This window comes from Hemicordylus capensis, chromosome 5 (assembly GCF_027244095.1).
Source record: "Hemicordylus capensis ecotype Gifberg chromosome 5, rHemCap1.1.pri, whole genome shotgun sequence".
Taxonomy (NCBI): domain Eukaryota; kingdom Metazoa; phylum Chordata; class Lepidosauria; order Squamata; family Cordylidae; genus Hemicordylus; species Hemicordylus capensis.
In genome coordinates, this window is record NC_069661.1 from 40452808 (window position 1) to 40478195 (window position 25388).

At 41.4% G+C, this 25388-nt stretch overlaps 1 protein-coding gene across 10 annotated transcripts in view; it reads right to left on the minus strand.

Annotated features, from left to right (window-relative positions):
* The window catches only part of CAMK2D (calcium/calmodulin dependent protein kinase II delta), a 208939-nt gene that overhangs the window by 107114 nt on the left and 76437 nt on the right, over nt 1-25388 (minus strand). For all 10 annotated transcript variants that reach the window (XM_053251682.1, XM_053251680.1, XM_053251683.1 and 7 more), the window contains exon 3: nt 12119-12178. In XM_053251682.1, coding sequence (XP_053107657.1) covers nt 12119-12178 — 60 coding nt within the window. The remainder of the gene's footprint in view (nt 1-12118; nt 12179-25388) is intronic.

Below are 25388 nucleotides of genomic sequence, written 5' to 3' on the forward strand. Positions count from 1 at the left end.
TGTAGATACGCCTCTATTCTCAGGTTGAGGAAGTGGCCAGGAGTACTTTTATCAGCTTCGGCTGATTCACCAGCTACGTCCATTTCTAGTGATAAATGACCTTAAAACAGTGGTGCATATCCTGGTAACATCCAGACTCGACTACTGCAATGTATTTTAGGCTGGGCTGCTTTTGTATGTAGTTCAGAAACTGCAGTTGGTATAGAACGCAGCAGCCAGGTTGGTCTCCGGGGTTTCCTGGAGAGATCATATTACATCCATTTTAAAAGAATTACACTGGCTGCCAGTAAGTTTCCATGTGAAATACAAAGTGCTGGTTATTACCTAAAAAGCTCTAAATGGCTTGGGTCCAAAGTATTTAAGAGAGCACCTTCTTCATTATCAACCCCACCACCTATTAAGATCATCTGAGGGGGTCCGGTTGCAGTTGCTACCAGCTTGGTTGGTGGAAACTCCAAAATGGGCCTTTCCCAGAGTTGCCCCAGGACTCTGGAATGCACTTCCTAATGAAATTAGTGTTTCCCCTTCTCTGAATATTTTTTTAAAGACATACCTGTTTAGTCAGGCTTTTAGTTTATAGTTTTAAAGCTTCGGTTTTAGAGTTTTTATTGTTTTTTAAATTGTTATTTATTTATTTATTTATTATTGTTGGATTTATATACCGCCTTTCGTTAAAAGACAACCCCAAGGCGGTTTACAAAAGTTAAAACATACAATAAAAGACAATAAAAATATTAAGCTAAAATATATATATAAAAACAGACCAAATTTAAAATCTATAAAATACTAGCATAAAAACAATACAACAGGTAAAAACACACAGAAGCAGCAGTAAAAACGATTATGTAAAAGCCTGGATAAAAAGCCAAGTTTTAACAAGCTTTCTAAAAGCCGTGATGGAGTCCGAGGAGCGAATGACCACTGGGAGAGCATTCCAAAGTCTGGGGGCAGCAACGGAGAAGGCTCTGTCCCGAGTGCACGACAGCCGGGCCTCTCTCATTGTCGGCACCCAGAGCAGGGCCCCCTCAGATGTCCTCGTCAAGCGGGCAGCAACCCTTGGGAGCAGGCGGTCCCTCAAATACCCCGGGTCCAAACCATTAAGGGCTTTAAAGGTCAAAACCAGCACCTTGAATTGGACCCGGAAATGAACTGGCAGCCAGTGCAACTCTTTCAAAATGGGCGTGATGTGCTCCCAACGGGCAGCTCTGGATAAAACCCTATGTTAAAACATTATGTTAATGTTTTAATTGGCATTATATTGTGAACGGCCCAGGGACATTTTTTAATGGGGTGGTATATAAATGTACTTAAATAAATAAATATAGTTTGCACTGACATAAATAAAAATTATGCAGATTTGTATTCAGTGTTGATAAGTGGAAATAAAGATGTTACCATAATGAACATGCTTACATTGTTGCATATGTTTTGGGACAAATCAGAGTAGATTATGGGAGTTAATCATTTCAGACTCTTGTCTGTATTATAAACAGAAACCTTGGGAAACCACCTATTATAGTACAATACAGACCCTTGCATCTTTTTTCTGAAGAAGGTGAACACACAAGAAGCAAAAGAATTGCTTTCTATACAAGCAGTATCCCTGCACTGCAAATATACTGAGCACAAAAGGCGCCTTTAACAATTCAACTTGCACATGATGTAACAAAGGAGAACATCTTCCCAGCAGGAATCTTGTCCTAGGGACACAGACAAGCACACACAGAGAAATCGCTGGGAACCAGCTTTTGGGGCAGAATGCAGCCCAAGAACAAGATAGGCACCATAAAGCCATTTATAGAGTGACATTTCTTAGAACCTTTTCAAAGGAAGCAGACTTTGTCTGAAACAAAGAGAAGCAAAGGGCTGTTGCTATATTTGGTACTGTACTTCCAGTTATCACTGCTGTGCAGCCAAGTTCCACGCAACCATGTCAGAAATAGAGAATTTTCACTAACCCAGATAAGCAAGTGCTTCTAGAATCAATCAAACTGACGTCTGGCAGCAGGAATTTTCAATGACTTAATAAAGTATAATGGTGACAGACATGAGGTACCATATTGAGCTGGCTCTTCTTATCAATTTCAGTTCAGCACATTCCACTGTGCCTGTTGATGAGTCAATGTGGCCATTACTCTATTATTTTTCTCTTCACTAAACTGAAAATAGATGATTTGCAGTAGGCCTGCATGTACAGTTTTCATTCCAATAATTAGAAGGTTTCTTCTATTTTATCCTCATAATTCAGAGAGATCACATATCTTTTTCTAAACTGAATTAGAGTTGCCTAGTTTTCCATCCTGGCTAATTTCCAAACGTCTTCCAGAAGAAGACGTTATTTTTATTGGTCAATTTCTATACCACCTTTCATTAAAACAATCTCAAGGTAGTTCACACAATAGTTAAAACAAGACTACAAAAATTACACAATTAAAATATCAGCTACAATATAAAAATAGAGTTCTGATTAGACGATTAAAAAGCAAGCACAATATAACCATACAAGGTACAAAGCAGCAGCAATAGGAATATGAACTTAAGTTCATAATTAAGTTTTTTTACTCCAGTCTGAATTGACTTTTTAAAACATTCTCAGATTATATCTGGTTATAATTTTAGACATGAAATACTAGAGCCCGACCCAGACAGAATATGAAGAAACATAGGCTTGAATAGGAGATCTGAGAATGTGCTTAATATTGTAATCAATGTAACTGATTGTAATCAATGCTTAAATTTGATTGATATACAACCTCTTAACTGAAGCATAGTTACACCAAAAAAGTAAACAATCAGCATTTGCAAGATTGCATTTCACAGCTGAAAATATATAGTCATATGTATTACCTAATACTGGCAAGGATCCAAAGAGTAGTTTCCGGAATGCCCTTGAGTGGGTTCTCTGTGGGTTTTTGACTCTATGTTGACTTAATTTTTCTTTCTTTGAGGAGCAAGACCATGCCTTGGCATTGCTATCCAAAAATACTTCTGAAACTCTCCTTAGTTTTGCAGAGCTGTCCTTAGAGAGCCCTGGCAGAGAGCAGGGCCTGGAGCAAATCAGCCAATGTGGAGGGCTAAAAGAGTGGGGCCTGGGGCAGTTGCCCTGCTTGCCCTGCCCTAAGAACACCCCTGGACAGTTTGCCACATGGCACAAGCAACTGTTGCATGAGAAATGCAATCTGGAAGATCACTAAGACACAGATATGTAGTTGCATATTTTCTTGGATCCTGGCCACCATTTCCCTCATCTTGGAAGTAACAAAAGATTAGTTGACAGAGCAGTGGCCGGCATCCTCACTAAAAGTGTGGAAGTTGCATGATCCTCAAGGTCATATTTCCGTCTGTTTAAGAATGCTACCAGGGGAAGGAGAGATTGGCAAAAATTGCCCCGTCCACACAGTGGGACTCTGGACTGTTGGCACAGTTTACATACTGTTGGTATGTCAGCCAGTAATTAACAACAACAACAACAACAACAATTATTATTTTCCACTATTATGTGAATCTCATATTTTTTCACCTTTAAAATGCTTGTGTATACTTTCTTTAATAGTCTGATACAGAACAAATCACGTTTCAGAAAGTAAAATGTATTTATCTAAAGTGCCACACAGACTCACAAGGAGACCCCCGCTGGGAGGCTACAACAAGCCTCCTGGTCTGGGGGGTCTCCCCAGAATCCTGGGACTTCCAGGGGCCAGGCTGCCCCCAATCCCTGCAGGCCCTACCAGCTCCATGATGCAGCCGGTAATCATATGGGCAGATGATCCAGCTGCCCAGGGCTCCGTGGGTGCTCTTGTGGGGGGAAAGCGGGCTTGGCCCACTCTCCCCGCCTAACCCCATCCGTCTCTCCACACTGCTCATGTGAAGAGCCTCAATAAGTCATTACTCCAGCATTATCTCAGTTACTGTTTCAAAACATATTGCTCTATTTTCTCGAACCTAACCTTTAAACTAATATAATCCTTTCCTATGGACCAAAATCAATTACAGACCACAAATACCTGACATTGGCAACCCCCCCAAAAATGAGTCCCATCCAAATTAATCAGCCATGACTTCAAGAAGACTGAAAGGCTTTCTTTTAATAACAGATGGAGAAAATACTTTAATCTAGTAGATGACAAGTCAAAGAGGCGCATCACACAAGCAGTGTGAAGTGCTGAAAGGAGGTCTGCGGGGAGAGTGGGATTTCCCAACCCTCCCCGCAGACAATACCTTTCCCACCCAGACGAGCGGTGGCTCTCCTGCGGGCCATCCAGCAGCTCCAGGATTGGGCCCAGGGAATGCCACTGCGCAGCGCCCCCCCCCCCCGGAGCCCAATAATGCACCACGCAAGTGGTGCATTATGGGGCAAGCATTACTGGGCAAGCATTATTGGGCAAGCATTACTAGGAGCCCCCTCCCCCCCGAGTGTGTGCACTGCGGCTACAAGCAGCCACAGCAGCCACACAATCAGTTAGCCCGGTTTTGGGGGGCGCTCATGCCCAAAACCCGGATTAAGTGGCAGGCTACTTTAGAGGGCTTGCTGCTGCACTGCCGCCACCACTGGGAACAGCCCAGCTCCTGGTGGTTCTTGTAAAAACCGGGCTGGGCTTCCCTAGCCTGGTTTTCGCTGCTCATGTGAATAGCTTCAATGAGTTTTCATTGGGGGGAAATGCCATTGTTTACTTTTTATGCCTCCACACAAACCTAACAAAAATGTAACTACAGGTACATGTGGTAGGAACCACAATCCAAAAAGCTTTCAACAGGTGTTGAAAGCACTATCTGAAAGAAGAAAACAGTGGGAATTAAGCATTTTAGTGGCTTTGCATGAAAATAAGTTACTGTCAACTGTAAATCAAAATGAGCATTATTCAAGACGTGAGCTATTACAGAGTAATTCATCAGACAGATTAAATAACTCAGGCTGCAATAGGCTTCAATTTGATTTTTCTTGTCATGAACAGTTTAATTAAAGCATGAAAGTCTCATGCACGTATGATATGTGAATACCAGTCTTCTGATACATGTTCATTGTATTTGTTTCCAGAGCAGATAATGTGCCCAGAACACTTCTATCACACTTAAAATGCACCCTGTCTTCATACTCCATGATCATTCTCACAATCATTTATGAGGCAAGCTTTAATTTGTACTGGGCACTTATTTTCAATATGCACTCAAAATCTGGAGGGGAGATTTTAATTTGCATTAGGGCTCATACAAATGGTTCTGTTTTGGGGGACCAGGAGTGCTTTTTTTCAGCACAAAAAGTGGTTTGACAGTAACTCCACCATTCCTTACCCAAAACTTGGGCATCCCTTCACCTTACAATGTATTCCAATATTCTTCACACCACATTTTGACTTGATTTGAACTGCAACAAACTGCAGCACTGGTGACCAATGGAGCAGATGGGGCAAATGTCGAGCCCTGACCATTTTACAGAACACATGCATTCATTCTTCTTTTTAAAAGGTCTTTAGCCCCACTGGCTATTAAAGATAAAGTTATAAATGAGGCTGTATCTCAGTCCAGAGCACCTGCTTTTCATGCAGAAGGTTCCAGGTTCAAACTTCGGCATATCCAGGTCAGGCTGGAAAAGACACCTATCTGAAACCCTGGAGAGCTACTCTAAGTCAGTGTAAACAGTATTGAGCTAGATGGACCAGTGGTCTGACTCATGCGATATACTGGGTTAGAATCTTAATCCTTTATATGATAATTTTCTACTGGCAGGGATTTTGTTTAATGTGAGGGAGCATCTAAAGTGGTATCTCCCACCTGCAGTAAAGTCTGCTCTAGCATGCACCTAATTCTCTTGTATATCTAGACTGAGCCTGAGATGAGGTGCAGCACACAAATGCTCAATGGACACTACTTGTTGAGAAACAACTTTTTATTTGCTTACAAATGGGGCATAAAACCCAGCACAGGATCTTCTGCTTCAAAAACCATCGCCTTCTAACGAACAGCCAACTTGACTTTCAAAGCTCCAAGGACACAGAGTCTATTGAAGAAAATTCAATGAAGGTTGTACTGGAAGGGCATTTTAAGCACTAGGTAGGACGTGAAGTGCATGAAGCCTGCTAAGTATTTTTTTTTTTTTTAAAGGCAAAGCTGTGTTTTTCAAAGGAAAAGTGCTAGAAGAAGTACAGTTGTCCCTCATCAATCGCGGTCTCCCCAATCACGGTTTTGAGTATCCGCGATTGGGAAATTGAGACCGCCCTCACCAACCGCGATTTAAGTATCTGTGAATCTCATGGGTTTTCGTTGGCATGAGAGGCATGAAACCTGTGGAGAGTCAGAGGAGCGTTGGGGAGGTGTCAGAGGAGTGTTTGAGAGCTGTTTGAGAGCTGTTTTTTTCTGAGGTTTTTTTTTGGGGGGGTGTTTCGAGGTGCTGGAGTGGGAGAGGCAGAGGTGAGAGCTGTGGGAATTGGGGGCTGTAGATGTTGGGGGCTGGGGGGAGCCTGCATGGATTGGGTGGCTGCATGGCTGCTGTGTCTTAACTGCTGCTTTTGCAATGTTGCGGGGGGGGGGGCGCTGCTGTGTCTTCAGCCTGACGTGCGCGGGTTACTTCCCATCACTTCCAGTCCGAGGAGAGGATGGGGTGGCAGGGATGTATGCTGCTGTCCCGCCGGACCAATTTTACAGATAGCGTTGATGGGGAAACGCACCGGGGGGGGAGCAGTACAGCCTCTCCTGTCCTTAAAGTTATCCCTCCCCCCGCCTTCGAACCAGCCAAACCACTGGGTGTTGAACTTGTTTGGAGGCCCGCAAAAGGCACATCCCTAATACCCATTCATTTCAGAGAACACAGAGAGGGACAGCAGGATCACACTCACTGTCGCTGCCCCAACTCCCTCATATTGATGGATACTGCATGTATAAAGCCCTAGGTAAGGCTGGGAAAGACTCCTGCCGGCAACCTTGGAGACAATACTGTGTATTGTGTAGACAGTTCTGAGCTAGATTAGTGGTCTGACTCAGTATAAGGCAGCTTCCTGTGTTCCTATGTAAAGGCTCTCCTCATCTTATCTCATACAGAACCTATGTGCATACAAAAATGCAGGCTCTGTGCTCACAGGCACATCACTATGTGAAGATCGGGGATTAGATTACAACCCCTCTGCTCGTGTTTCGTGTACACAGTTGGAAGACTACAGCCCTATGCATACATTGTTTTCAACAACCTGCATACAGATCTGTATCTGTGTTATGTTGAATGCAGGTACAGCAGTGCACTTCTTACCTGTATTATGCTTTTCTAGGAACTGTAGCCAGGTTCACTTTGAAAATGAGTGCAAGTCCAGTCATTCATACAAAAACTGTACGTATTATGAATATTTATATAACTTTTTCAACAGAAGTTCTCAAAGCAGTGGACATATGTGCAGACATCTGAACACAAGGACAAAAGTAATGTCTGAATAGGGCTCATGTGATGAAGGCTAATGTGTCTTAAGTTAGTTGCACAGATTTCTGTGTATTTGAACAAATCAACTTTCTAAGCACCAGACAAATGTTGTTATTTAAAACTGCAGATGAACTATCCAGGCACTGATACATTCTGTTAATAGAAATGGAACATACAGATATATAAAGCATTTTATCTTGCAGTTCCTGCAATTGGAAACTGATAAAAAGTTGCGGTTCTCAGTAACATATAGCCTGCCATCTATAGAGTAGCTTTTTATTCTACTTAGCCATCAATAAACGTTTACTGCTACTCATTACTATGATACATAGTGTCACACCTTCTACAACTTTTATATTGTAAATCTAAATAATATATAACCACCTAAATAATTAAAGGGCTCCCACAGGATTTTAGCAGTTATACTAAAGGAAACAAAGAGTTCCATGCCAATACAAAGCGGCGGGGTGCGGGGGGAATTAGTATAGAACTATTCATAATGAAAGCAAATGGTGTTAGTGCTATGTGATTACTAATCAAACATGGAAAATGAGGCTCCTTCTAAAAGGAAGCAGGCCAGAAAATGGAAACTTAAGAAATGGTTTTAATTATTAAAAGGGAAAATAGGTTGCTTTCCAATTTTCTGCTAGGAAATCTGTTCACTTAACGCTAGAAATCAAAGATCATTGAATGGCAAAAATGTGTGTTACATGAAAAGGAAAATAAGCCGTTACAGGCCATTTTTCTCTATCAACTGCATATAATTTAATGTAAGTTGAAATTTAATTGTATGTATAGGGGAAGAAGTAGACCCTTAAAAAAATGCTTTTCTTACTTCCAGCCTAGTAGTTCTTTCAAAGCAATATTACAAACACTATATAACTACAACCAATGATACAAAATTATTTTAAGGTCAGACTTCAGACAAGAAGTTTCTCTACTTTATTTAGAACATTGTTCCTGCTTAAAATGCCAACTTTATATCATCCATCAATCTTTTAATATTTTAAATTGAAGTAAATCCCGAAACTTTGCTCTTTAAATAATCTCAAACCTACTAGTAGAGAATGCCGGAATTAGTATTGATTATGTCCAATATTCCTTAGTATGAGAATGTCACATGTTCAGACTCTGCTGATGTGGACACCAGCCCTTGGTGTGACATACTGTACAAGGGAAATGTGTGAGAGACTGGAATGAGCAAGGGATCTCTTCTCTTTGGGGTACTCCCTTCCCATTCAAAGGCAGTGGAACAGGAAAGAACAGACAGCCCTCAAAAAACCGTTCACATTTTTTGATGTCAGAATACACAAGCATTGTTTAGGATTGCTTAAGGCTCTACTCAACTCGACCTTCATGCTAGAAAAGTCCTTCGGTCACCTGCTAGTTCAGAAAACCTAATTGTCCCATACAGTTCACTAATACGCATTGGCTGACACCCAGACTAACAATGTACTAGTGCAGTGATTCTCAAACTTGGGTCCTCAGGTGTTATTGGACTTCAACTCCCATAATCCCCAACCAAAGGCCACTGAGGCTGGGGATTATGGGAGTTGAAGTCCAATAACACCTGAGGACCCAAGTTTGAGAATCCCTGCACTAGTGCAAGGACGTTTTGCTAGTTAGTTCCGCTAAAGTGTAAGCTCGCGTTCCAGAGCTTGTGAAACTTCTGGCATGCCTTCTGCTGTGAAACTTCTTCTCAGCCCATATATGTTGCGGAGAACGATGCAAAGCTCGATTCACTATCCTTGTTCTCGCTATCCATCTCTGCAAGCAAAGCAACACCTCAAGAGACTGCAGAACCTTGGGCACCTGTTCAGCTACGTGACCCTCTTGCATGTATGCATCTCTGTTTGTTGCACTAGCTCAGCGATAGTCTGGGTGTCATCCAGAGCTTTTCATCATTTGAATCTGCGCTTTATGGAAACATTAATTAGAACATCAGAGAAGCTGCCTTCTGCAGTTAGAGCATGGTTCTCTCGAACTCAGTATTACCTAACCTGACTGGCAGCAGCTGTCCAGAGTTTCAAACAGGAATCTTTCCAAGCCCTACCTGGAGATCATAGGGAACGAACCTGGGACTTTCTGGATGCTGCAACTATGTGATCTATAACCAAGCTACTGTACCTTCTTAAAAGCAGATATTTCGGAAACTGAATAACTAATTAGAAGACACTTGCTTTTAATTTCTCTATCAAATTCAAATTATCTTCAAAGTCATTCATGGACTTTTGCTAAGGACCACCAAATTATACACAGAAACTTATGATGAAGTGTGCAGTAAGCCTTAAAGGTAAGCCGTGAAGATAAACATGTTCAGAGTGACACAAGCCACCAAAACCCACTCTACATCTAAACAGTACAATGCAAAGCTGTCTTCTGTTTATACAATTCTCTTAGATGTACCCGTTGCTAATCCCGTGCTTGGCAGCACTTGCGAGAGATCGTGAGCGAGGGGAGGGGGAGAGGAAAGCGACAGAGGAGAAGATAAGGCCAACGACCAGGTGGCCAGCGGGGAGGAGAAAGCGGTGGCCAGGCCAGACGGCAGGCAGGGAGGAGAAAGCGGCGGCCAGGCCAGACGGCAGGCGGGGAGGAGAAAGCGGCGGCCAGGCCGGCCAGTGAGGCGGGGGGAGGACAGAAAGTGGCAGCCAGTCCGGTGAGAGAGAAAGTGTGTGTGTGGGGGGGGAGAGAACAAGAAGAACTAGAGGAGCAGATGTTCTGTGCCTGGGCCAGCTAGTAATTTTATAAATCCTTCAACATCTTGGAAGGTTATCCTGTTCTCTCCAATTCTTCTCTTCATTTAGCATCTAAAATCAGCTGCGGCTGGCTACCCTGTGGCTCCTAAAATATGTTCTACACAGCAATTAATAAACAGATAGACAGATAGATAGATAGATAGATAGAAAGATAGATAGATAAATCTTTATTGTCATTGTCCTGTGCAGAACAACGAGATTGAAAAGAATCTACAACCACTACTACAGGACCTAACAAGAATAATCTAAACATATACCCATACGCCCCCCTCCCATCAACCCACTAAAAACCCACTAAAAAACTCTAAAAACTAAATACAAAAAAATACAAAAATACAAAAAAATTGTTATATTGTAGACTACTGTTCTGGTTCACCTTAATCATTAATCATTGAATACTGCCACATTTTCTTAACTGATCTGATGAAAGCGTTTTCATATTGAAACTCATCTCCTGCATGCTGATGCAAGTGAAAGAAAAAGCGGAGGCTTTGCTTGCTGTTGGTAGATTTGCATGCATTCTGCATCACTGAGACATATTACTAGGACCATATATCATGTGTCACACCCATCATGCTCCCTGTCAGCTATTGTCAGAGGGAGTTCTGCAGTGGACCTGTTGGAAAGCTTCTTGCTATTGTTGCGGTACTTCACTGAAGTTTTGACATGTCTGTCAGACTATTGCTCCCTTTGCTAACCTCTCCTCCTCACCACCACCTTTTTTGGGGGTGGGAACATGGAACAGGGCTCCATGTTGCCTGACCTTTGCTCAGAGGACTGCAGCCATGGCTGAAGCCTCAGAAAAATTCCATCTCCCAGAAATACCCATGCCTTTCAAGGAAAGGCGGGAAAGAGCATTTTCCTTAGGGTCCTTGTGGAGGTGCATACTTTTGGGAAACAGAAATCTTTTTTCTGAGGCTTCAGCCATGGCCATAGCCTAAGAAAACACTACCAGTTCCAGATGCATTTGCACCACTAAAGGAACCTTAAAAAGAAAGTTGACAGAAAGGGGAAAAAATATGCCTTTTAAGCTGAAGCCTGGGAAGGGTTGTTCGTGCTCCCTCAGAGTGAAGATCAAGCAACATAGAGCCCTGTTCCTTGCACCCACCCATTGAAAAGTAAGGAAGATGGGGAGAAGGGGACATCAAAGGGGTAGTGATCTGACAGACATGTTGGATTTCCAACACATCACAACTGGGGGGCTGACATAGCCTCTCCCAAGAATGTCACTATCCTGTCATGTTGAGTCTTGTCAGAATCCAACATTTTTGGCCATGCATAGGCTTAGACATTACTGTCTTTCATACCTATTGTAACAGAGACCTCAGTGGCAAGGAACATGCACAAAGGGAGCCACACCTAACCCATTATTCAGAAATACCTCCTCCTTTCCTTCCACTCCAAGTACCCAATCTATGTGGCACAGCAGTAGAGAAGTTATTTTAAGTTTAGTATTCATCATTGTTTGCTCTAGAAAGGAATTTTCATTTTCTTCTTCCTCTATGATCTTGCACATATTGGGGGTGTGGGGGACTAAATTATATTTGCATTTCTCACTGTAGTTGCATTTCTGCATAAACTAAAAACTTTCATAGACTTAAAGTGTGTCATCCAATCAATTTAGACTCCTGGCACCCACAGGGTCCTGTGGTTTTCGTTTGGTAGAATATAGGAGGGGTTTATCACTGCCTCCTCCTGCGCAGTATGAAATGATGCCTTTCAGCATCTTCCTATATCGCTGCTGCCCGGTATAGGTGTTTCCCATAGTCTGGGAAACATACCAGTGGGGATTCAAACCGGCAATCTTCTGCTTGTTAATCAAGCATTTCCCCTCTGCACCACTTAAGGTGACTTCATAGACTTACACCTGTATTGTATTGTATTAGATCAACACAAGTACTATCTTAACTCTTTTGTTGCTCTTCTAAAATTAATAGTGTCTACACACAAACATTCTTACCAATATTAGGGTGCTTCAAAAGTCGACAGATTCTAGCTTCTCTTTCCAGCTTCTGATGATCTGCAAGAAATAGAAGGATTAAAATAAATTTTAGCAAGAATAAACACACCTGGTTGTCACACCTGGAATAAACACACCTAAGGTGGTGGGGAAAACAAGACAAGATATAAAGTGAACTATGACCTTAGAATGTTTAGCATTTTTCCATTGCCGAAATAAAGATAGTTTTCAATTCAAACCTCATGCTGTGCTAACTCAGAAAAATCTACTAAACTCTCAATAGCTGACATCCTGACTAATGCTGCACAGGTGCAATCGGAGAAAAACTGGTATTTATTTATTTATTTGATTTATATACCGCCCTTCCATGTTCCCTCTAACAGGGATTCCCAGATGCTGCTGACTGCAACTCCCAGCATCTCCAGCTGCAATAGCCTTTGTCTGGGGATTGTGGGAGTTGTAATCAACAACTTCTGGGAATCCCTGTTAGAGGGAACACTGCTGCCCTTCCCAAAGCGGCCCAGGGCAGTTTACATGAAAAGCAGAAATACATAACAACTAAAATCAGGAACAAATTAAAAACAGTGTTTATTTGATTTGGTATAGCACCAGTGCTTCTGAACTGAGAGTAATGCTGCACTGGTGCTCATGTGTTTTTGCGGGAATGTCAACAACTTCCCCTTCCCCCATATACCCCTATGTCACCCAAAAATGTGTCCCTGCAGAACCCTCAGGACCATATTTTCAGGTGTTATAGAGAGCTTCCTGGGGAAGGGAAGGTGTCAAAATCCACACACATACACACACACACACACCAGCTAGCAGTAGAAGCTGACTGAGCTGAACTTTTCAGAAGCACCAGTTTTTCTGTCATTGCACTGGTGCTGCATACCAGCCAGTGGCCTTAATACTTAAAAAGCTTAATTACCTATTATGCAAAGATGCCACTTCTAAACTAATTTCTTAATTAACTAGAACTGGTATAGGGTAGTGACTGAGAGTGTGAACTGGGATACTTCTGTTTCAAATCTTGCCTGAGCTATGAACTTACTATGTGGCTTTTGAAAATACATTCTTCAGATGTCATGCGGTGATTCAGGTTTCTGCACTTTCTCTTTCCCCTCACATACTTCCTGGTCCATAACAACTACTGTACAGACTTCTGTGGTGTTGAAAATGGGCAAACTATAGTTCTGAGTCTGTGAACTATGGCTGAACCATGTTTTCACTTCCAGTTTGAAGGTAAACAGGGATTCATGGTTTGCCACAAATCAGAAATTGAAGCTTCCAATCTGCTCTGTCATGAGCAAAGGAGGTTAGGGAAGGGGAGTGTGTGAAACTTATTTTTGCTTGTCACAAGACACCATAGTTTGTGGTGATCTCTGAACCACGTCTCCCCTATTGCATTTTATTCCAGTGGTGTTTTTTGTCTAGGGGAAAGTATAAAATCTCTTCATTGTCCAGATTTATAATAGGAACATAGGAAGCTGCCATATACTGAGTCAGACCATTGGTCTATCTAGCTCAATATTGTCTTCACAGACTGGCCATGGCTTCTCCAAGGTTGCAGGCAGGAATCTTTCTCAGCAAAGTACTGTATGCTTTGGTAGTTTGTTGGTTCAATAAAAAAAATCTAGTCCTATTAAAAATAAAAAAAAATCTTGTCCTATCATGGAGAAGCCAGGGCGGGAACTTGAAACCTTTTGCTCTTCCCAGAGCAGCTCCATTGCCTGAGTGGAATATCTTACAGTGCTCATATGTGGTCTCCCATTCAAATTCAAACAAGAGTGGGCCCTGCTTAGCTAATGGGACAGGTATTTATTAATAATAATAATAATACAAACAGACAAACATCTGCCACACAATACACCAGATATAACTGTAGTCGAGAAGAAAGAAAAACAAGTTAAAATAATCGACATAGCAATACCAGGGGATAGCAGAATAGAAGAAAAAGAAATGGAAAAAATCACCAAATACAAAGATCTACAAATTGAAATTGAAAGGCTGTGGCAGAAAAAGACCAAAACAATCCCAGTGGTAATTGGCACCCTGGGTGCAGTTCCAAAAGACCTTGAAGAGCACCTCAACACCATAGGGGCCACAGAAATCACCATCAGCCAATTACAAAAAGCAGCTTTACTGGGAACAGCCTATATTCTGCAACGATATCTATAACGACTGACAATAAAATTCTGGCATCCCAGGTCCTTGGGAAGGACTCAATGTCTGGATAAAACAAACCAGTCAATAACACCTGTCTGACTGTGTAAACAAGAAATAATTCAATTTCTATACCGCCCTTCCAAAAATGGCTCAGGGCAATTTACACAGGAAAGAAAAGAAAAAAGATGGCTTACAGTCTAAAAAGAAACATAAGACAGATGTTAGCAACAGTCACTGGAGGTACTGTGCTGGGGATGGATTATTATTAATTCGATTTCTATAGTGCCCTTCCAAAAATGGCTCAGGGCGGTTTATACAGAGAAATAACAAATAAATAAGATGGATCCCTGTCCCCAAAGGGCTCATAATCTAAAAATAAATATAAGATAGTCACCAGCAACAGTCACTGGAGGTACTGTGCTGGGGATGGGTAGGGCCAGTTACTCTCCCCCTGCTAAATGAAGAGAATCGCCACGTTAAAAGGTGCCTCTTTGCCAAGTTAGCAGGGATGTTCAGTTCTGCTGAACTGTAATGTTTGCTTTCACAGGACCAGCTCTCCTCTCCTACTTCTGCTTGTCACAAGACACCATAGTTTGGGGTGATCTCTGAACCAAGTCTCCCCTATCACATTTTATTACAGTGGTGTTTTTTATCTAGGGGAAAGTATAATATATCATTGTTCAGATGTATAACACTTGAGAGAAGGGCAAAGGCTAGAGGATGATGAAAAATAATCAGAAAAACTATCTCAAATATTTTAGAAACAAGATGAGTCAAAGGTTATTATTAAAGGTTTCTGAATGGTCATCTGTTTATCAGACTAGAACTGGCACAGAATTGTTTTAAGAACTTAACGGTAAAGCACATAAATCCTCTGAGGTTTAAAAGGAAAAAAACCCCACTGAAGTTAGGCCACAAGCCAATACAGGCTTCTGAAATCACGCCAGCTTGGAGAGCAACCAAGCTGAGTATATTATAACTAGCAAAACAAAAGGCCTCAAAGAGTCCCACAATTACTTGTGATTGAGCGAATAATTTACAAATGAATTGTTTTTTGAACTTTAGCCTAATTTTCTGCTTGTCTGAGAATAGCTCATGATTTCCTCTGAGTCATCCATTATTAAGCAATCATTCAGTTTTCAGTGGCAACTGAAGAAGAGGTGCAGCACCTTGCAAGAGGCATTTGGTCCGTCAAGGCAGCACACTCTGAATGGCACTTTGTTTATACAGGTATTCATACAGGTATTCAAGCCAGGGAGCACCACCACCAAGGCATCTCTGCCACTTCAACTATTCTGTATAATCACATATTCTGGAAATACTAGTCTATGCCACAGCAGGCTAACTTCAAAATAAACATGAAATGAACTCTGCAATTATTTTCTCACTATTTTTCCTTATGCAAAAGCAGTCCCAGGAGACTATAAGGCTGAGTGGAAGAAGGACGGACATACAAAAGCTGCTTAATCCTTCACCCTTCAGTTATTTGTTTGCCAAACTCACCCTCCCCAATCTGCTTTTATCTATATTCTTTCATTCTATGCCCCAATTTGCAGCCCAACCAGTCTGCTTTGGGTTTAAAAACAAACAAAACCAAAACCAAAACTAACAACAGCACAGAACTCCTGGGTATGGTTTAGACATTTAACTGGTTCACCTTTATCTGTTCTCAAAAGCAAACCCAGCAAAAAAAGGTCTTATGGTGCCTCTGAAAGGTGACTGGACTTGAAATAAATTTCCAAGAGGATGTTCCATAATTGCAATGCAAGCACTAATTACAGCAGGTGTTCTCAACACTTTGGTCCCCAGATGTTGACGGACTGCAACTTCCATCATCCCTGGTCACAATGGTCTTCAACCAAAGGCCATTGTGGCTGAGGGTAACATTAGTTGTCCTTCAACAACATCTGAGGATCCAAGTTTGAAAAGCCCCTGAATTACAGTTTTCTACACCTTTGCTAATTTCACAACTGCAATGAGCTACAGAGCATAACTATTTTGGAGATCTGAACTTTTTTAGGAATCAACAGAACAACTTACTCTTGAATTAACTGGTTCTTTGACTGATTGTTTATTAATTTGCAAGTTAATCTTATTGCTCATAATGAGTAAATACTTCAATAGGGACACTCTTCAAGAAGTGTTGACACATGTAAGAGCCTAATGAAACTGGTTTCTTGTGGAACTCTAAGTACCACTTTGTACTAAGCAGTCAACAGGCTTCCATAGTACGGCAAAATAACTGTGTCTGCATAAAATAAATCAAACAATGCAATTTACTGAGAGGCTAAGTTACTGCACACTAAGTAGGCAATTCATCTCATTTTTACAGGGTACAGATAATTAATTCTAAGTCTGCTTAAATATCCCCCAATACAAAAAAGAAAAATAATAAAACAGGACCAGAAGGGAAGCACACACTCAAGGTTCCATTGATTGCCTAGTAACAGATAAACAAAAAGAAAGCATGTCAGAAAACATGTACCTGCACCCTTTTATTTAGAAGGGTCTCTGTGGACATAATATTGATTTCATCCTCTTTTTTCTTTTGTTTAGAAAAGCAGAAAATAAAAATTCTTATAGCTTCCTAAAATGTGTGCCATTTGATACTCATTTTGTGTGGACTCTTCAGATAACCCAAGTTCCAAGGGTGGCAATAAGAGTTACTCTGATGTATATGAATAGGGTGAAGATTATGAGAAATCTCTAAAATGGGGTGTATATTTCAAAACCAAGAGCTGACACAGATAATTCTCCAGGTCACTTAAGAATAGGATAAAGCAGGAGTTCCCAACTGGTGGTACTCCAGATGCTGCTAAACTACAACTCACATCATCCCAAGCTACAATTTATTGGGGCAGGGGAGTTGCAGTTCAGCAACATCTGGAGTACCACTGGCTGGGAACCCCTGGGTTAAAGGTCTGGGAGTGAGCAGCAGGATCTTCAAGGGTCAAGGAACCCTTGGCAATAGTGGATGCAAGTGGAGGAGAAAGACTCTTGGGACCACTAGTGGTTTCCATTGAGGGATGTGAGGAGAAACATTAAAATCCTAACAGGAAGAGTATGCTCTGGTGATAAAAAAAAGTTTACCCCAAGAGATTATCTGGAGACAGCAGAATAAGAATTTAGAATTCTAACTTCTAACAATTTCTGGGGTCTACCCCACATGGTGCAGCAGGAAATGACTTCCCTAGCAAGCTTGAGGTTGCCAGTTCAAATCTCCACTAGTAAGTTTCCCAGGCTATGGGAAACACCTATATCGGACAGCAGTGATATAGGAAGATACTGAAAGGCATCAGACTATGGGAAACATCTATATCGGGCAGCAGTGATATATTATTATTATTTATTATTATTATTTTACATTTATATCCCACTCTTCCTCCAAGGAGCCCAGAGCGGTGTACTACATACTTGAGTTTCTCCTCACAACAACCCTGTGAAGTAGGTTGGGCTGAGAGAGAAGTGACTGGCCCAGAGTCACCCAGCTAGTATAATGGCTGAATGGAGATTTGAACTCGGATCTCCCCGGTCCTAGTCCAGCACTCTAACCACTACACCACGCTGCTCTCATATAGGAAGATGCTGAAAGACATCATCTCATACTTTGCAGGAGGAGGTAATGGTAAACATCTCCTGTATTCTACCAAAGACAACCACAGGGCTCTGTGGTCATCAGGAGTCGACACCGACTCGACGGTACACCTTGACCTTTTACCCTACCCTGACTGCCAGCAGCACAGCATTTCATGATGACGAGGGTCCCTTGAGCCCCGGGGATAAATCTTCTAGAGGCTCTGGGGGCTTCAGGAAAGAGGATGTGAAAATGAAAATTCTTGTGCTAACTCAGCAACTCTGCTCTGGCTGCTAACAAAATGAGAGGTGGCGGGGGAGAGATGGATGACAGGGAGAGAGGCATACCCAAGAAGAGTGGAGCAAGTGTGCAATCCTGCAGTCCAATTCCAACACTGGGGATTTAAGGACTGTGAACATTACCTCTGTATCAGCCCTCAGGATGAATGACGGGATCACATGTTGACCACACTACCCACCTTGAGTCAGTTATTCTAGATTAACTTTTCTTATCAAGAGCAAGAACTTGCCATAATATTACTAGGTTGCATAAATCCAATTTTTGAAGACTACATGACCATTCTAAAGCTGAGAGCTTTTGACTCTGAGGAAGAAGGAGTCACACTGAATCTACAGTTGAATGAAGAGATTCATACCCTTCTCCCAACCTTCAAGTTCTAACATCTAACAGATCCATCTCCCCTTCTCTGTGGCTTCATCCTTTGGTATCAATGCAGAAAAGGTGGCTGGGATCTACCATATGTACTTTTAAGTACAGATCACACAGGCATTGCTTGGAATACTGCATATAGCAGGAACCTTTAGCTTACAGAAAGCACTGAGCAGAAATATTATATAGTGTTTAGGTGAATAAGTATAAAGTATAGTACAAAGTATAGGACTTTATAATATGATAGACAAATTATTAGAATATGTGCCATATTGAATGTGGCAGTTGTAGGTTCCATGTACACATAACATTTTAAGGCAAAACCATAGTGCTGAAGTAAAATACACTGTTGGTGAATAGAAAGAGCAAATTAGGCTGTAACATTGTCTTTAAGCAATAAACTTTGTTTCCAAGAAAAGTCTTAAGATATGTTTACTTTCCTTCCTCATTAATCTAATGCAGAGCATTCATACAGCAGCCACACTATACTCTAAGCAACCAAATTTATTTTAAAAATGTAGGATGGCATCCAGATTATTTCAAATATGCCCAAATGTTAGTATGTGTCCAGAAGGATTTTTTTTAAATGAGCTGTTCTGCGCTCTCTCTCTCTCTCTCTCTCTCTCTCTCTCTCTCTCTCTCTCACACACACACACACACACACACACACACACACACCAAGACCAACCCACCCACCATGCTAAGTCACAAACTGCTTGCAAAACTCTCCTCAGTTTCAGAATTGTTTTGCCATGAAGTATGGGAGTCTAAAGCCCCTTCAGGCTCATAGAACTACTCATGTGGCTCTTTGGATTTTGAACAAAATACTTTTAAAAGTCTATCTGTTAATGTGAAGCACAATTGGTTGTGGGCTTATGAACCATAGATGAGGCTACAAAAGTATCCACAGACATTATTGCTCCTTGATAATGTTTCTGAAGACTTCAAATGCTATCAGCATAATGCTGAAATTCACAGCAAAAACTGTTGAAATGGAGTGCATATTCCTATCTGTACAGTAACCCTGCAAAAGAGCTTAATCCCATTTGTGAAAGCAGAGGCTCACTTTTCAGCTGAAGTCCACAATGCAGCAACTGCCACCAAATCTAATGGTCTTAATTTTTCAAGATGACAATACCTTTTGACATTTCACAGTACCACCATTTTTAGACTTAGATTATTAGAGGATTCAAAAGCAGCTTGGTTATTCAGATCACAGCATGCAGTTCTCAAGGCTTGCTCTCCAGAATGCTCATACTGCCCAAATTGTTTAAAATGGAAAGAACAGACCCCCTGATCCCATCCATTCAACCTTCTATAACGCCAGAGCTGGAGAACATTTGTTCCTGGACTTTCCACAATAACATCCTTTCCTCAAACCAAATTATTTTGTAAACATCGCCTTCTCCTAGGGAAACATTTGAAATTGTCTTCTTTATTTGCTCCTTTCTCATTGGAGGTGCCTGTGTCTAAAAAGTAAGCCACTGTTCTAATATATCAACTACTACTGACATTTTTAAAAAAACACTCGGTTTTCCTCCTCAGCAGAGACCAATCTTCCTAATGTTTCCTGTTTCTAAGTACTTGTCAGGTAGCTATTATTGCCAGGACAACTTTCCCATTGATACTACAAAGCATAATGGATGCTTCTATGCAAGGGATGGCACAACAAGAGCCAATTTTCTCTAATGGTCCATTGGATGAAAGCATCAACAGATCCCCAAATTAGGGCACACAGTATGCCCTCAAGTTATTTTTTGTGCATGGGACATTCTATTCAACCAGCCTTTTGAAAAATAAGGGTAAGCAAAATGTATCCACTTAATCTGAGATACTTCATGCTCACTGAATAGATAAGGAATAATAATAATAAAATAATAATAAAACACCGGATGACTTTAACAGTTCACCTTACAGGCATGAATATATTTTTCTTCAAAGAGGTAGATTTGCACTCAGCTGCCAAAGGACCCCAAAACAGCAATAAAAGAAAGAGGTCATATTTGTCAGCCACTGAGTGCTTTCCTGAGGCCCTTTTCCTTTAGCTCTCAAAGAGCCTCTGATCTGCCAGAGACAGAACCTGTATTAATTTAAAGAAGAGATATGGGACACAAGGTCAAATATATATTTTATATTTTTTAAAATAGTAATTTTTATATTGCATCAATATACATCGTATTTAGCAATCCTTGTCACACTCATCTTTACCACTACCCTGTGAAGCAGGTCACCAGCGTTATCCCAGTTTTTCTGACATGGAACTGAAGCAAATGGAAGTGAGACACAAAACTACTATTGAACTACTATTGTCATAGCCGATTAGGGATCTAAAACCAGGTATTCCATGTGACATTAAAACTCTTCGCTGGAACAGAGGAGAATTATTAGGCATTTATAATCTGAATGATAATTAGCAACAGGCCAAGAACAGAGAAGATTCTATAGTTATGCAAAACACTGAAGCCCAAATCGGACATTAAAAATGATGAAAGAGTGCCCCCCTTTGAAAGCAATATAGAGGCAAAAATGTTTGACTGGACTGAAATTCAGGAACAATGGGAAGAGCATTGTTCTGGGAAAGACCATACCAAAAAGGTAAAGGGTCCTAAGCATAGGAAACGGAAGGGCAGCAGATGGAAAACAGCTTGTTCTGTGATTAGAATTACAAATCTGTTTGTGCCACGGGACATATTTTTTTCAGAGATCTAAGGAAAAAGAACAGGGCAAAAATAAGTAGTGAAAAGGAAAGGGTTGCTACTAAAAGTTCGATCCTGTTTATGTATAAGAAGGTCAAAGAATGGGAGGGGTTTGAAAAAGAAAACACACCTTATCATAGGTGGGAACACTGATGGAAATGGATGGATGAGATCCCTCCACCCATCACATGCAAGAAAGCAGGTGTCTAGTGGGACAAATTAACGAAGTTGGATTAATTTTTTTCAGTTTGTGGTCCCAGGTTCCCTCTCTGGCATCTCCAAGATGGGGCTATGAGTGACTCTTGCCTGCAGCCTTGGAGAAGCCACTGCCAGTCTGTGTGCAGACGATACTGAGCTACATGGATCAATGGTCCAACTTGGTATATGTCGGCTTCCTATGTTCCTATATTATCTAGGAAAGAAAAGTATATTAAGGGTCTTTGCCATCAAAATTCATGCAATTCTTGTAATTTTTAAAGTCTGTATTATGTAAAACATTGCAAAACATTGTATTGTTGATTGTTTGCCCTAATAAAAGCTTCAAAACCTAATCAAACATTAAAGTAAGTGTGGAGTCTGTACCCACATTTGTTATCTCCTTTCTTGAATTCGGTGACTGACATTCTTACTAAATTACTCAAAGTACTACTCAAGATTTACTCTACTAAATTTCAAAAGGACTTCCTCTAGTAAATTCAGTCAGAATGTCAGCCAGTGTTTGGCTCCTCAAACGCTGTAAAGTGGAAGGCAGGACTAAAAAGAACATCTGCATGGAACGCAGGACATGCACTTGCAGAAGTGGTACCAGACACAGCCTCTGTAAGTTTCTTTAGGATTCAAAGAACAAGCAGAACTTACTCAATGTCATGCCTTACTTTTGCTCCCAAGCAGCAGAGGCAACAGACAGCCCATGCGGTACACTCAAGTCAACCAGAGGAGAGAAATGCAAGAATGGAGTGATGCCCCTCTTAGCATCCTGAAAGGAGAGGAGTCAATGGTGGCTTTCAAATTTAATGCTTGAAGTTCAGGCTGTGTGCAATTTTTATCATCTCTGTGGAAGAGATGTCAACATTTGAGAGTCAGAGTGCTTCTCCAAATGAATGCTGTCCAGTTCTGTGCAAGCTAAAAGCAATGTTCTGGAGTATTATCCTGGAACTTCTTTACAAGTAATTGCATTAATAAGAATATAATCTTTTAATTACTCCACATCCAAAGCTATGAACCAACATAGAATAACTAGAATGTTACTCTTGTGAATATTAGCCTGAAATATCTCCTTATTCTCAATTCAGAGGACTCTCTTTGACCTGCTTTCTTGTTTTGTCTCTGTGATAGTTTTAATTACAGTTTCTGGCTTCTGCATATTCACACTCCAAATACGATTCAAATTCCAGTTCACAAAACGCTAATGCAATTTCAATTTCCAGAAATAACATCTGAGCACAAAGATGGTTCTCAGTGACACTGATTCTATAAATAAATGTTGCACAGATGAAAACGTGAGGCCAGCATTCCCAATTATTCCCTCTAGCAGATTCAAAAATCTGTGGTTTTTCCTCATAGGATTCCTACTAAGTTTTTAAACTGTGCCTTCATTGACTGGTACTATTTGCTGGAACATGGCTCACTTCACTTCACAGACCACCCTGCTACCTTACAGAACAACTTTTTAAAAATGGGATCCCGAGGTAGGCAAGTCTCATGACCAACAGTTTATATATTTAGAAGGAAAAAAGTTCTGGGGAAAAGGTAGAACCCCTGGGACCAGTATTAGGTAAATTCTAAAGACAAATGTCATTAGAGGTTATGCTTCTTGGCAGGAAAATCTTGTTTCTTCATCCCAGATATGCTGGCTGCTTGTGTTGTTACTAGGAGCATGTTGTTTCCTTTTTATACATTTGAGGTTTGAGCCTTTGTATCCACAACAACACTACAGGAATGAACCCTGGTGCAAAATAAGTCCAAACTATGAGACAGAACTCAGTGGTGCATTGTGTTTCTCACACATGCAGAGGAGAAAAATAACCAAAATCCTACTAGAAAAGATTAAACACTACATTTAATAAAAAGATTATTTTTAAAAGACCCTTCCCCCAGCACACACATGAATTTATTGTAATATCAGTATAGCTATAAAAATGCTATGACAGAATGCTCAGCAACTAATCCTTAGAAGCTTCCACATTTAATCAGGGCCAACTCTGAAATAAGGCCATATAAGCACTTGACTAAGGTACCTTATTTCGCAGGTTGCTATTGCAAAGGACTATTTTGCAAAGGACTATTGGAAAATAAGATAAACTGCTTCCTTCCCCCACCCCTTTGCACTGGGTGCTTTGTACAGGCCATGTTGGACTGGTACCCGGAAGTGCAAATATCCACTTGGTTTCTGGTATACTGGTATCCAGCAACTCCTCTTATGTGGTCAAACTGGGTCACTCTCAATTTGTGACTCCCGAGGATGTGGACAAGCTGTTTCAGACTGTGCATCCTACCACCTGCACGCTTTACCTTTGCCCAACTTGGCTTATTTTATCCCAATAGTCAGATTGTTGGAGAGGGTCTGGTAAACATCATAAATGCTACTCTAAGGAAAGGTAGGATACCTCCTTGTCTTAAGGAGGCTATCATTAGATCATACTTGAAAAAGAACTACATTGGACCCCTCAGAGTTAGTCAACTATAGGCCTATCTCTAATCTCTCATGGTTGGGCAAGGCGATTGAGAGGGTGGTGGCCACTCAGTTCCAGACAGTTCTGGAGGAAGCTGATTAACTAGACCCATTTCAAACTGGCTTTTGGGTGGGCTATGGGGTTAAGACTACCCTGTTCGGCCTGATGCATTATCTCCAATCAGGCACTGACAAATGGAGCGTGATTCTACTGATCCTTTTGGATATCTCAGTGGCTTTTGATATCATCAACCATGGTATACTTCTGGGTTGCCTGAGGGAGGTAGGAGAAGATGGTACTGTTCTATAGTGGTTCCATTCCTACACATAGGTGGAACTAGGGGGGCAGGCAGGGCACGTGCCCTAGGCGCCACTGAGGGGGGGCACCATGCCAGTTCCTGCCACCCCCACCCCATTGCCCACCTGCCCAGCCCCAGGGCCCCTCAGCCACTTGCCTCCAGCTCCGGCCTAGGATCGGTGAGGCCTAGATCGGAGCAGACTGAAAACTGCAGAGCTCTTCTCTCCCCGCCTTTCAGCTGATCGGCGGGTGGGCCGGGCTTCCAGAGAGGCCTCTGAGTAGGCCTCCCTGAAGCCTGAACTCGGCAGGCCCCAGCAAGCCAGGAAGGAGGCTGGCAGAGCTCCCTGCCGCAGACCAGACCATCCAGCACAGCTTTTGCAAGGTAGGCTGTGAATTCCTTTTTGTGGTTACCCCCATATATAGGCATCTGCTTGCCATAGGGCTTTGATATGGGTGGTGGGGCAAGACTGAGAAGTCTCTGAATATTTAATTTAAAACAGACTGAAAAATGTGCTGGCTTTAAAAACAAAAACTATCTAAAAAGGCCTATAAGTGGCTTGTTTCATGTCAGAAAATTACAAACACTTCTGGAACAAATATTCATTCATTCATTCATTCGTTTATAAATGCACTTATGTTCAAGTTGTTTTGCAACTCAGAAGGTCTGAGTGAGAACTGTGAAGCATGTGTTGTGCTTTTATTTTATTTTTCTTGTGTGTGAACTGCTCTCCAATAACTTGCAGGGACTTCAGAGTAAATCTGGCCAACGTGTGAATGCAGCACCTCCATTCCAGAGGAGATGTGTGTTAAAGGGCTTTAAAAGCCTCGTGTGAAAAACCTCCTGGAATCAAACTTTACTGAATTTGTTCAGAATTCTGAGAAAACAAACATAGGCTCACCCTGCATGGTTGAAAGTCTCCTTTGCTAATCTGCCGAGAGGGGGCCATTTTAATAATTAGCGTTGCTAGTGTGTTCTAGGCATTACAAGTAGCACAAATATATAGTACTCAATGTATATCACTATATACTGTGAAGTGTGCATGTGTGTATTCAGTGAAATGTATTTCCAGGCAGCATACTTATTTTGAAATATCAGACTTAAATCCTTGGGGGCCTGGGATGTGTGGAGGCCCTGGACTTAGAGGGGCTGGGGGCCCATTTTAAAATCTCATCTTAGCCCATTCCAACCTTGCTAT